The sequence below is a fragment of the Serinus canaria genome, chromosome 15 (assembly GCF_022539315.1).
Source record: "Serinus canaria isolate serCan28SL12 chromosome 15, serCan2020, whole genome shotgun sequence".
Lineage (NCBI taxonomy): Eukaryota > Metazoa > Chordata > Aves > Passeriformes > Fringillidae > Serinus > Serinus canaria.
Genome location: NC_066329.1, coordinates 8865048 through 8878282, shown reverse-complemented (window position 1 = coordinate 8878282; position 13235 = coordinate 8865048). Strand labels below are relative to the sequence as shown.

General features: G+C 47.9%; 1 protein-coding gene across 2 annotated transcripts in view; it reads right to left on the bottom strand.

Moving 5' to 3' along the window:
- Nucleotides 1-13235, bottom strand: part of TTC28 (tetratricopeptide repeat domain 28) — a 107677-nt gene that overhangs the window by 31662 nt on the left and 62780 nt on the right. For both annotated transcript variants that reach the window (XM_030231026.2, XM_050980440.1), the window contains 2 exons: nt 12715-12845; nt 91-598 (listed from right to left, as the gene is read on the bottom strand). In XM_030231026.2, coding sequence (XP_030086886.2) covers nt 91-598; nt 12715-12845 — 639 coding nt within the window. The remainder of the gene's footprint in view (nt 1-90; nt 599-12714; nt 12846-13235) is intronic.

Sequence of the window (13235 nt, the reverse complement as noted above, 5' to 3'; positions counted from 1 at the left end):
AGACAGCACACAGCAGATCTTGGCCATCCTAGCAGCAGCTCTGATAGTCTCAGCATTCCATGACAATTTCTGCTCCATGTAGGGCCTTACCTAGATTGGAGGAGGCTCTGCCTTCAGCAGCTCGGTCCTGCAGGCTCTCAGCAATGTGCAACTGTTCTTCATGGTACTGCTTAGCCCTCTCCAGGTCTTGCATACATCTAGCTGCATGGCCCAGGCCAGCATAAGCTCTCATCTCAATGGCCTTCTCAGCCAGCTCCTGGGCCAACTCCAGCACATAGTTGTGGTAGGACATGGCTTTGTCGAAGTTCCTGCGGTAGTGGTAAGCACTGCCCAGGTTGCTGTAGGCTCGAGCTTCCTCCCGCTTGTTCCCCAGCTCCTTGGCGATCTTCAGGTGCTGCTCGTGGCACTGCACAGCGTTTTCAAAGTCCCCCATTGCAATGTACACTGCTCCCATGTTGCCCAGCTCCCGTGCCTCGGAGAGTTCATCCTTGGACTGCTTGGCGAGGAGCACGCACTGCTTGTGGCTGGCCAGGGCGTTGGGGTAGTCCCCGATGGCTGTGTACACGTGGCCCAGACTGCTCAGTGCTGAGGATGCTGCCTGCAGGGGTAAGGGAGACAATGGAAGTACAAACATTCATGGCAACAAGTCAGATGGCCCCAGTTCTAGAAATCAAAACCATGAGAGGCCATTCTGGTGAAAGAACATGACTACCAACTAGAAAACCTGCTCTCTGCAGCTCTAAACTGCTCAGGGCACCTTCTGTGGAGGCAGCAGGAAGAGATGGGGTTGACTCAGGAGGACATGGCTTGGACTACCTCTTTCTTTAATGTGTGCAGTGTGTGCTTGTACCTGGCAGAGGGGAAGGACAGCACCACAAAGATGCAGAGACTACTGAGGAGACAGTGATTGCTGCAGTTACCAACATCCTTCCATACCTCTGCTTCACAAGCATACCATGCTCTATAGAGCACAGATTTTATAGTGCAGCATCAGGGTCCTAAGCCCCACACAACCTTGGGAATGCAGCAAAGACAACAGCATTTCAGTAGCTGGATCCTCTGTCCCTTAAGCACATCTTACCTAAATACAGTGCTGTGAAAACCCAAGTTCCTACCACCAAGAAACAGCTGTATTTAATGAGAGAAATTATCTGAGAATCAGATTCTTTTGCCTCCTGCATCTCCCAGGATGCAGACCTGCCTTCCACCTGGCAGAGCCAGAGCTCCCAACCAGTCAGCAGGGCAAGGAGCCAAGGGCAGGGATGTGTTCCTAACACACCTGCTGCCTCAGCAAGGCTGTTCACTCCAGCGTGCTGATCCCAACTCCTCTGCAGTTCCTGCATGTGCATTTCCTTTGCTACCCAGCTGTGACCCAGTTCAAACCTCCCAAAAGGAGCTGGCCAAGGGCTGCCACTCATGGCTCTTGGGCAGTCCTGGCAGTGGCCCCAGCCCCTCCTCAGTGCAGGCCAGACCAGCTGCTGTTGGTGTGGCCACAGGCAGAGCTGGGACTTGGTCCTGCTCCACACTGGTCACACTGGCTGCAGAACTGGGTGGTCTGGCCCTGGACAGGCTCTTCAGCAGCACAGTGACATAAATTCTTGGCTGACAATGTGAGGGAGAGCTCTTAGAGGGCTTGAGAGGGCCTGTTTGGAGGCTGCTACAAAATCAACACAAAAATTATTGCGCTGAATTGGACTCCATTTTTACACAAGTCTTCATGAGGCTTAATATATACAGAGTATTGAGTCATTTGCAACCTAAGTAGGGAAGAAAAGGAAAAAAACCAGATACATGCAGCCATCTTCCACAGGCCCAGACCAAAGTGGGGCCCATTACAGGCCTCAAGATGCATCAGAGCTCCCATCATCCTGATAGGAAGCAATGTGCCCACTGCTGTGGAACAAGGCAGCAACACCCCCGGGCCAAGAAAAGCCCAGTACAATGCTGTGAGAACTGATCCAGCCTGGAAGTTCAGAAATTCTGGAAGACTGGCCGCCACCAGCAACAGAACTTCTGTTATTGCTGGGAAGAGAACAGAAATGTCTTTCTGGAAAACAAGGAGTCAGTGAAATCTGGTGTCTCCTGGGGCTGCTAAAATAAAAAAAAAAGTGGACATCCATGCGTGCAGATTGCTGAAGAGATGAGCTCTGGCCAAAAGCCATCAGGCAGAGACTCAGATGATGTTAATGGGCTATGGCTGGGGAAAAGAGGCATAAATGGAAAGCAGCAGATCTCAGATTGTGTGTGCACAAGAGAAACTTGACAGAAGCAGGGACTGCGCATCCCGCACATGGGAAGAAATCTTTAGGATGCCTCCTAGAATGGGAAGCAGATGATAGGAATTGAAATTTGTAAGGCTGGAAATGTTTATTCTTAGGGCTCCTAATCCCTTAGCCCAAGAGCATACCCAGGCTCACATTAAAGACCTAGACTGAAGGGTACAAGCTTGGCAACCATTCTCAGAGCATGCAAAAACACTTGGCTGACATGCCTGAGTGCCCAGGGCTGGATTATCTAAACCAGGATGTGGCAGGAGGACTAGTGAAGCAGAAAAGAAAAGTAAGTTGAAGGAGACAAAAAGAGAAATAGAAAATAAAGGGTGAAGAACTGATGAAAAATAGCACAACTTGATTACAAAGCTGTGGCTGTTTTGCTTTTTGTGGCTCACCCAGACACACAGACAAGGCAGGAAGGCCACCTCTACCCTCTGATGTGTCCTTCATTCCAATGGCCCTCATGTTTTATTCTGTACCAGCTTCCACCGTTACCTGACCTGAGAAGAGCCCTTCTCAATCCTCTGGGACAGCATGAGAACAGCCTGTGGCATTCCTGGCTTTCCCAGGCTGGGGCTGATTCCTGCAGCAGCAATCCTCCAGCAAGATAACCATCAGTGTTCTATTTGCTCTGGGGGCACTAAGGGCAGCTTGCCCCTACAGCAGTGTTTAGGAACAATTTGGTGATAACATCTGCTGGGTGACTCCAGTGACTCACTTCAGGGAATTAGGAACAGGACTCCAGAAGATAAATTCATGACTGTGTATTTAATGAAATCCTCCACATTACAGGATCCACTAGGAACCCCAAGTGGCTCAGCCCAAGAGGGATGGGGTGTTCCCTCCTCACCGTCAGGGAGAGCACACAGCTGACGCATGGCAAACAGACTCCATCTCTGCTAGCACACACCTCTGCTTGGTAGCAGGGTGATGTGAGACTGCAGCTCCATACCACAGGGGGCTTGCAACAGCAAACAAAGAAAATCAATGTTTTATGTATCTGACAAAGATAAATTTTACAGTGGGGGTTGCTTACACCTCCAATTAAGCAATTTATCACTTTAATAGAAAGCAGATTCTTCTGCCATTGAGCTGAGGCACAGAAGGGAGCTCTGAAAAAGGTTCCTAAGTGCTCTCTTTCTCTCAGAAGCAACAGCCAGCTCAGGTTTTTCAGCTGAGTAAGGCAGAGTCTGATGTTAAGCAGATGTGCATCACAGAATGGCACCTGGCAATTCAGAGATGCATTCCTTAGGTATTTCACCCTGGGTGGAGAATGGTCATTTCCCAATCATGTTCCATTTAAACAAGCCTTCATCTGAGTGCACAGCCTGCTTAAATAAGAACACTCTATAATCATCCTGAAATGGACAAGGTAATGGAAAATGTTCTGCCTGGTATCTCACTGTAAGGCACCCTTAATCCCTGAACACAGACATTAATTAAGACTGATCAGAGATGGAGCATCCCTGCTTCAGCTGCTTCTTTCAACTTCCCTTCTCCCTCTGGGCATGGAGTAACAGCAGCTTGATCCTACAGATGTAGTGAACTGTACCCAGTAGATTACCATGCATATTCATCCCTGTACTGGGGGCAGGCAGCAGCACCTCTAAAAGCCAGTGTAGCTCCTCATCTGCCCCCCATCACGCCTCACCTGCATGCCCTTGCTCCTGAATGCAAGCAAAGCTGTGCTGGCTCACTGAGAGTGCTCTGAGGGTACTGAGGGGAGCAGATTGCTCCGGAACAGACACACACAGAGCTCTGAAAGCACAGGCTGAGTGCTGGGGGTGTCACCACACTCAGTAAAATCTCACTGTGCCCACACTGCTGGAACTGCTCCAGGTAGGAAGGGCTCAGGATAACTGACACCAGGGACACATCCCAGCTCTTTATGTACAGGAGCTGTTTGTTTTACAGGTAAGGACCAAGGAACTGCTGTGTACTCAGACAGGACAGCACTGTGATGGGGGTAGTTCCAGGACCTGCTAAAATGATAATTTGTTGTAAATTGTATTTTATCTCCACTTCTATTAAGCCCCTTCCTCATTTCCTCAGAATCTACAGGTATGCCACAGCCTAGCTTGGACAATGCTTGATTTATGCACAAAGGCTCACATCCAAACAAAGCAGATGCCCCAACAAAATTAAAACTTGTCCTTCTCTCCTCCCTTTAAGGTGAGGCTGATGTGCCAGTACCACAACTAGCTTCTTCCTTTCTGTACCATGCTTTTGAAAATCAGAAAGGAAGCAGCAGGCAATATCCTCCCCTCTCATACATGATCATACCCAGAAAGAAGGAATGGATTTGCTTCTAGGCAATTATTTCCTGAGGGCAAAATATACTGAAATCAATATCCCTGACAATCAATATCCTTATTTATTTGTAGAAAATCTCAGTCTTTAACAAAGAGCAAACACCAAAAAGCCAAAGCCATGGAACAGCAGCACTAATATCTGAAAGCTTGAAAGGAGCTTTGTACCTACCAACTGAAAGAGAACAACAAGGAATTAATGACACAATAGAAAGACTGAAAACACACAGTATAAAGAGATGGTCCTGGCCTCCACCTGATTAACGGGTAAAATCCACAGAACTGCTGCTCACAACAGAGCCTGCCATGGACTGTGCTGACAATCTGCTCCCAGTCCTCTCTGTTTTCACTTGCTCAGGAAATTGCTAATGTTTCAGAGGACTTCTCATTCTCCCTAAAAGTATCACATGAAGGACATCAATCCAGGCAAACCTGAGCAGCACTAGGAGTCTGACTGCCAGACCATTCACAGTTGCTCCTCTTCAAGGAGAATGCTGACTTTCAGCTCCTCATTTGGAGATCAAAATAATGCTGCTCCATTCCAGTGGAAAATCCACTGACTCCATCTCCTCCCCTATCATTTAGGTGCAAGGTGCCTAGTTCTGCCTAGAACACTTGTAAAAGTAAACCTGAGCTACACCCTTACCAGAGTAATTTTGCAAATAGTTTTGACCAAGTTAGCAAGGTTTTGCTGGAAAGCTGAAGCAACAACTATTTCATTCCATTTTCAGGAGTAAATCTGCCTGTCACTTGTCCTGCCCAGGCTGTTCACTGTGGGAACTGGTGCAACACCTCTCATCATGTGGTGCTGGGGACCTGGGGGAGTGGGCTGCCTTTCAGGGTGGGCTCTGCAAAGCTCCACTCATTCTGCAAAGAAATCACACAAAAACCATCAGCCCAAGAACACTACAAAGAAGACCTCATCATCAAGCCTACACATCACCTGGGGTTCATCTATCTTTGCCCCAAGAAGCCCAAATTTGGTCACTTTCTGGACATAATCTGAAAGGCTCCTGTGTGCAATCACTTTAGGGAGGATGGCTGACTTGACATTTTTAGTGATGATGTAAGTATTCCTCAGTTAAAACCACAAGCTTCTCCATGGTGGTGACCCTGAGGAGTGACTCATACCCTGGTCAAAGTCAGGAAGAATAAGCCAGCAAGTCACAAAGTTGGATCTAACAAGTTCAAAGAAAACATCTACTCCTACAGCAGTGTGCTGACCTGTGCCAACCCTTGCTACTCTTGTTCTTAAGCTGGACATCCCCTCACTGCAAACTCAATACAGAGGAGAAAAGCCCTGACTGAGGTGGGCGTCCTGACAATGCAGAGAGTGATGCAGCTGCAGCTCCTGCATGAGTTTTCTGCTTCATTTCTTTTTCTGCAGCCAGGTCCAGGCCTTAGCAGCATGCTGAGCTTTGCAGACACTGTGAAAGTAAAACCAGAAGACTGCATTTCCTTCAGCTAAAATCCATGTGCTGTGGAGGTCAAATGGGGACATTTAAAGGAGATCCTCAGGAAGTATTACATTTCCCTCTTGAGTCACAAGTCCAAACAAAACAAAGCATATGGCCTTTTAGTGCATTCCCAAATTTCCTGCACCAGTCAGATTTCTCTTCCTTCTGCTTAATCCTATCACTTTTGAACCAGACAAACCTGTATGAATCCTGTCAAGCTGACTCTAAAAAAGCCTGCTAAAGACAGAAAGAGAAAGGCAAAGAATTTATACTCTCAGATATAAATCCAAATGCTGAAAGTCAGGCACTAAGGCTGGTTCACATCACTGAACTCATCCTTTGAGGCACACAGGTGAATCAGTCTGAGCTGTAATGCAGCACTAGTGGACCCACAATTACAAATAAACTACAAAGGTAAGTGTTCTCCCAGCAGCTGGCACTCAGCCTTCCTCCAGGGCACAAGGCAGTCTGCCCTGGACCCCTAATAAAGCAAGACTGCTGTCTGCACTGAGAGGCTGGAATCATTTCCTCATCACAGCCTGTCTCTGACATCTTAGTCTATGTTTCCAGGCATGACAAACTGCTGTAGCCTGAAGAATCTTTCCAGTTCTCATTTGTAAGGTATTTATATCCTGTCCTCATTTTCCAGATTGTTTGCAAATATAACAAAACAACTGTGGTCACAAGATTTTCAGATTTTCCTTTCTGAAAAATGTGGCAGCCCCAGGGCCAGACCACCTCTTTGTATGGCTGAGAGCCACACACATCCCACAGGCAGGGACACTGCCATGGGCTCCCTCCTGCTGCAGCTCATGAATGGATGGGATTCTCCACACTCCATCCAGGACTGTTGGTAAGGAGCACATCCTCTCTGAGATTTAACTCAGAAGAACAGAAAAAAACCCATTCTGCTGCCCCAAACCAGAATTCATACAAGTTCAGGGAGAATGCTGAATCCATACACCCCTGCTATTGACTGAAGATGTGGCTTTACAGACAAAGCAGGGCTGGAGTGACACCTGGAAAGCATTTCCCCTTCCCCTCAGGAAAGGGCAGAAAACCTTGGCTTTACAGAATTTACAGATTTCATTAGAAAGGAATGATCTATCTTTCCTTCTGCATCTCCTTCTGGAAACAAGAGGGTGAAATTTGATCTTTGATTTGCACAGCCTGAAGCGAGGAGCTGCACTTTACCAAATGTGGGAGCTTTATACTGAGTTTCATTGCTTTGAAGGGGACCGGGAAAAATGACCAAAGCTGCAAACCTAAATAACTACTTTGTGAGATGCTCACAAAGCATGTTCAGACAGCTGCAGAATGTTCAAATTCCCAAAAGAATCCGACCAAGGATTATGTCAGCCCCAGTAACCATACTCAATAATACTCCTTCAGGGATGCCAGTGCTTGGTGACCCCTCCCAGCCACGGCTCCAGGTACATCCAGCTCCATGGCAATGCCCTCTGTAGCAGGAAGCAGAGCACTCAGCTGGATTCTGGAGTCTCCTGGGCTGCAAGCCCATGGTTTCTCTTTCTGGTGGGAATTTCTGCATTCTGGTATCTCCTCTGCCACACAAGAACCCTCATAATATGCCAGAGCAAGGTGACACAGAAAACCCACCAAAGCCTGCTTAATAAACATCTTTCTTCTGTGCTACTTAACTACCAATTCTAATTATCATCTTCATCATCCCCATTTCCTGCAAATAGTCAGCCTTTCTGAACAAAATCTGCTGAAGCTGCAAACATGAACTCTGCCTTACATTTGCAATCGTTTTAAAAAGCATCTTGAGACAGCAAAACCTGGCTCATCAAGTTACTGAGCACACCCACCTGCTGCAGAGAATTCCCAGAGCCCCAGATGCTCATGGAGATGTCCAGGGCAGCAGTCAGAGCCTGATCCAAAGGGTCAGTAACAAGAGGGCACTGAGCCCCAGCAGTTCTCCACCTTTTCCTTCCACAAACAGCTACTTCCAGAGGGAGGTGGGGGGAAATCCCTTCAAAACAAGGCCAGGAATGGTTGCTGCAAGCTGTTGGTTATTATGAGTCAAGCCAGGGGCAGGACAGTACCGACACAGTCCGTCAGTCTGTCCTCTGTAGGAGTGTGCCCATTGTTGACAGAGTGACAAAACTGTCCTCTGTCCCTTCAAAAAGGAAAGAAGCCCAGAAGTTTCTCTCCTCGATTAGGTGAAAAAGCCACCTGATAGGCCTGGGGGACTTCACCTCAAACTTAAGGATAGCTAATTGGACAGAAGCCAAAAAGTCCCACCTGAGCAATTTACTAGAAAAAGAAGTGAACAAAGAAACTAATCACTTTTGTGAGGTGTTTCACCAGGAGCAAGGACCTCCTGCACCTGGCTCGGTTTTTCTCTGTTTATTATTTTGCCTTTTATTAAATCTTTTTGTTTCCAACACTGCAACTGAAGCCATCCTGCTGATTTTTATGCCTCCAAGGGCAGCTGAGCTACCCTGGGTGTGTTATAGACATCCAAGAGCTTATGAGACTTAGCTCAAGGAGGCAACTGTAACAGTCCTCAGCTCTCTGCCCTTCCCTCAGCCACACTCCTGAGAAAAGGAGCACCAGAAAGTGCTCAGCTGCACCTTCATCCCAGCCCCAGGAGAATTCAGGGCTGCAGACAATCCTCTTTCTCACCCAACACTTCTGTTCACTCCTGCATGGTGCAGAGAGATGCTGCACCCCAGGGAAAGGCTCAGTTCAGCTCAAAGCATGCCTGCCAGCCAACACAGAGGGGCTGCCAGCACCCAGTGGCTTTCTGGCAGCAGCGTCCTCCCCAAGAGCTCCATGCTGGCAGCACAAGCACTCATTTCATGATGGTTGGTTTCTGATCCTGCCATGCTGCCCTGCTATTTCTGAACAGCGGGGCTGTAATCGAAGGCGTCTGAGGGCCCAGGAGAGAAGGGAGCTATGAGACTGAGGGTTCCTGTGGTGTCCATGGCCTCTCCATGGCAGGATTCAAGCACAGCCTTTGTGAGGGTTTGGACACTGCACCCAAGAAGGAGCTCCACAGTTTTCCCTTTCCTGTCTATTTCTGCTTGTCAGCCACTCATAGCTTCTCTAAATGAAATGTTCTGGAATAAACACAGGGCCTTCAGAATGGTCACCATCAAGGGCCACCCCAACCTGTCCCAAGAAATCAAACATCTCTGGCTCTACACTGGCACTCTGGCCCTACTGAATTCCTAATACAAGATAGTTCTGGACACCTGAGGAGCAGCTAGCAATGAAAAGGGACACAGGGGACTAATCTTACAGGCATTGAAAGCTTTCACATTTACATTTTGATTCCATTCTTTCCTCTGATCCTGGCATAGCTCATCAGCAGCATAATCCTTGTCTAAATCACAGCTTGTGATGTGGCATCAACACACCCTACCTACATGAGCTACCTGATGGTTTCCAGAAGATTAGGCTACCTGGTGTGAAAACCAAAGTAATTAATTCACAAATAGAGCACAGACATAACACTCAGCACCTGCATTATGGGCTGGGATAACTGCAGCCCTTAGACCACTCTGAGGAGAAACAGGCTGCAAGCTTCTGCTGCTCATCAGAGCCAGCTTTTGTGACAAGAAAAAGACAAGCTAAAATAATGTGATGCAGTCTTCCCTGCTAGCATCATCTGCCACTCCTCCTCTGGCACGTTCCAGTACCTTGGCTGCTGCTTTGGGGAACCTCTCTTTGTACAACTCCCAGCACTTTCATGAGCACTAAGCAGAGACTGGAAAACAGAGCAGCAGCCCAAGCTAGCAGAATGGGATTTCCTTGGCACATGAACTGCTGGACAGTAGTGCTGACATTTCAGACACAGAGAGCACAGAACACAGAACATGAGGCTGCTGCTGCTCTAGGACAGGGCTGTGACTCTTTATCCATCCTTCTCAATCAGCAAGGAAGTAAAGACTACATTTCACTCCACTGCAGCCAGGTCTGCTCAGAGTGGACTTTCTTGTTCCTGCTCAGTGGCAATGACCCCTGCACAGGCAGCAGTTCCTGCAGGACAGGAGGGGGTGAACTCCAACAGCCTGCAGCTGGCTCTGAATGAGTGAGGAAAATACAAGACCAGGGGCCCCAGCAGCCCAGGAAAGTTTGATTTTCCACCTCTGCACAAATTGCATGGGCCTTAGTTGGAGCTGGTGCCAAGAGAGATGCCCAAAGATCAGCTCCTGAGGTGCACAGAGACTCTGAGCAGGGTCCTACAGCCCCCTGCCCATGTGCTCCCTGTGAGTTCAGATGGGCTGTGAGCACCCTGCTCACTCAGGATGGGATGGTTCCACTTTGTACTGCTGCCATGGGGCACACAATGAGTAATGCCCACCCTGCCACCAGCGACATGGCTGAAGCAGGGACAGGACTAGCCACAGAACTAGCTCATTTGAATTTCTTGATCAGCTACTGAAGCTGGTCAAAAAATCCAACCCATTCCTTACCTGAGATGGCTGTTTTATGGTGCCCTTCACAGCACCGCACTAAGAACCAGTCCTCTCCCTCACCTGCACAGACCAAACCCACACTTGTGTTCAATCCCCCAAATTCCCTCTTAGAGACACTACAGGTATGCCAAATCCCAGCAACACCTGTCCCATGTTCTCTCTGGACACAACTACAGCAAAACAGCTCTAACTTCTCCCCACACTGACTGAAGGAGCAAATGGCCTGTCAGGACACAGAGCCTGTGCTTGTAACAGGAGCTGCACAGACTCCCTGTGCCAAGGAAGAAAAACATGTACAATCCTGAATCTCTGTGAGCAGCTCAGATGCTTCCCAGCTCAGCTGGCAGCTCCCCTTCTCCAGGCTTGCATGGGGGAGGACACACCTGAATGCTCCAAACAGACCCTCTGCAACCTCCTCCTCCATTTATGGGCAGCACAACACAGCAAACATTTGCTCCAGCAGCCTCAGAACCTGACAGCCCCTCCAAAGACAGCAGTATCCCATACAAAGGAGCACTTTTTACCTTTTCTGCCAATTCTCCATACAGTCAGGGGTAAAACAATTACCTCATTACAGTCACACACCAAATTCCCTTCTGCTGGAATTCACATCAGCCCTACTGCAACTTTATAACATTTGCATTATAAAAGTGTCTGCAAGGGAGGCCAAGAAAAACAGCTTTTTGTTCAGAGGAAGCTCTGTGGTCAAGATGATGTCATCAGAAAGCGCCAAATTAATTTCCTGTGGTTACATCCTACAGGAAATCCAAGAAGCTCAGCTTTCTTGCTAAACCAAGTAGTCATTTGTTGTCAATAACTGTTAATTATGTGCCCAGATGTGTCATGAACTAAGGACTATTACCATTAGCCCTCATTCCCTGGACTCCCCTCAGTGAGATCTGTTTAAATCAGTGGGCTGAAGACCAGGCAAAATGCTCCAGCCCCACATCCCAGGCCAGCCTGGGCTTCTGGGGCTGCTGTGCTCTTTCCAGCACATCAACTCCCCTGCTGCTGCCTCCATGCCCCACAACAGGGGATGAAACCCATGGGGCAAGAAACCCCACAGAAGAGCAGCAGCCACACAGGTTATTCTGTTAGCAGCAACAGGGACCCCGATCAAGAAAACTCCACAAATGACAAGTAACAGCTTTTCTGCTCTTCATGAACAGAAACAAGGAAATCAGGAGTGATTCAGGAGGTTTTCCAGCTGGTAAAACAATCAAGGAAATGTTTAGCAAGTCCCTTCCCCAGCCACAGTCCTTCCACAACCTACTGAAAGATGCATTTTTCCAAGGCTTACTTGATATTTAACTTACCAAGTTAGTAAAGCAGTAAAGCATTCAGCAAATTCTAGAAGATTTTTTTCCACAACTTACCAATGGGAAATTGATCTTCCTCAGCTTTTAGATCTCTCCCAAAACCACTAGTGCTTACATGAATTCTCACCTGCCCTGCTGCCATGCAATCATCAGTCTCCATTTTCCCACTCACACTAGAGGGGAATCCCTGGAGCAGGGGATAGGTTTTGTATGTGTGCACTAAAATATGATTCTGTCCTTACAGTGAACTTTCAGTAGAAATGCCTTGGGACAGCCTCCTCAGCCCGTGCAGACCACTTCCCTGCACTGGCAGGGAGCCCAGCATAACTGAATGGCCAAGGCAAAGCAGATCCTGCACAATTTGTTTTCAGGTTTGCATGGGTTCTTTTTGCTCTCACTGGTGTTTAGACTAAGTGCATTTTATGCAAACACAGGGGTCAGGGATCTTGCCCATTTCTTGGCAGGAAAAGACAAAACTTAGGATGCAGCTTAGCAGAGTCCAGGTCAGCAGCACCTGTAACACTGAGAATGTGCTGAGGACAGTGAGGGCTCAGCTGCAGCAACGTGGTACTGACACTGACCCAGCAGCACCTCCTACCCCTGGAGCCCAGAGCCTCTGGGCTGTAGGAACATGGATGGTAAGGGAGAGGGAGGCAAAAGGACATGCTCAGAGCCCAGAGATGGGTGAGACAAATGGACAACCCAAGCATCCTGCCCCTCACACTCACATATCATTATCTATTGGTACAAAGACTTCTCTTAAGAAAAGGCAAATGGACACCCAGGAGGAGAAGTCACAGCTTCCAAATTCTTAGGGTAAAGCAGGGCAGACAGACAAGGTTTTTTGATCTCTCTGGAAAACCATGCAGTGCAGACTACCAGCTTTGACTGTTTAAAAAGCTTCCTACCTCTCTGTCCTTGAGCTTCATGGCAAGCACCAGCTGATGTCTGTGGTTAGTAAGGGCTTCCCGGTAATTTCCTTTGGAGAAGAATGCAGAGCCCAGATTTCCATGAGCTCGGCATTCTCCTGTCTGGTCACCTGTGTCACATGCAAACAAAACAAAGATTAGCTAATACAGCCACTGCTGGAAGCATCCAATGGGAAGACTGAAATATGAGGTACAAGTGATGCTCTGGTGTGAGAACCAGCATTAGAACAAACTCATCTTTATGTTTAACACACTGCCAAACTTTCCTCTTTGCTGGCCTTCAGAAACTTCTACAGTTGCCATCAAACCTATTTTTAGAATTGTTTTACTTTCTTCTGTGGCCTAACACTTGGCAATTTTCCATTCCTCCCTGTTTATTCCTTGCTTGACATTGTGAAGGTCAGACAATGACCAAGGCCTAGAATAAGCACAAAGCATGCCAGCTTTCTCCAGAAAGCAATTCTCTGCAGCACAGCTCAGCTCAGATGTACAAAGTACAC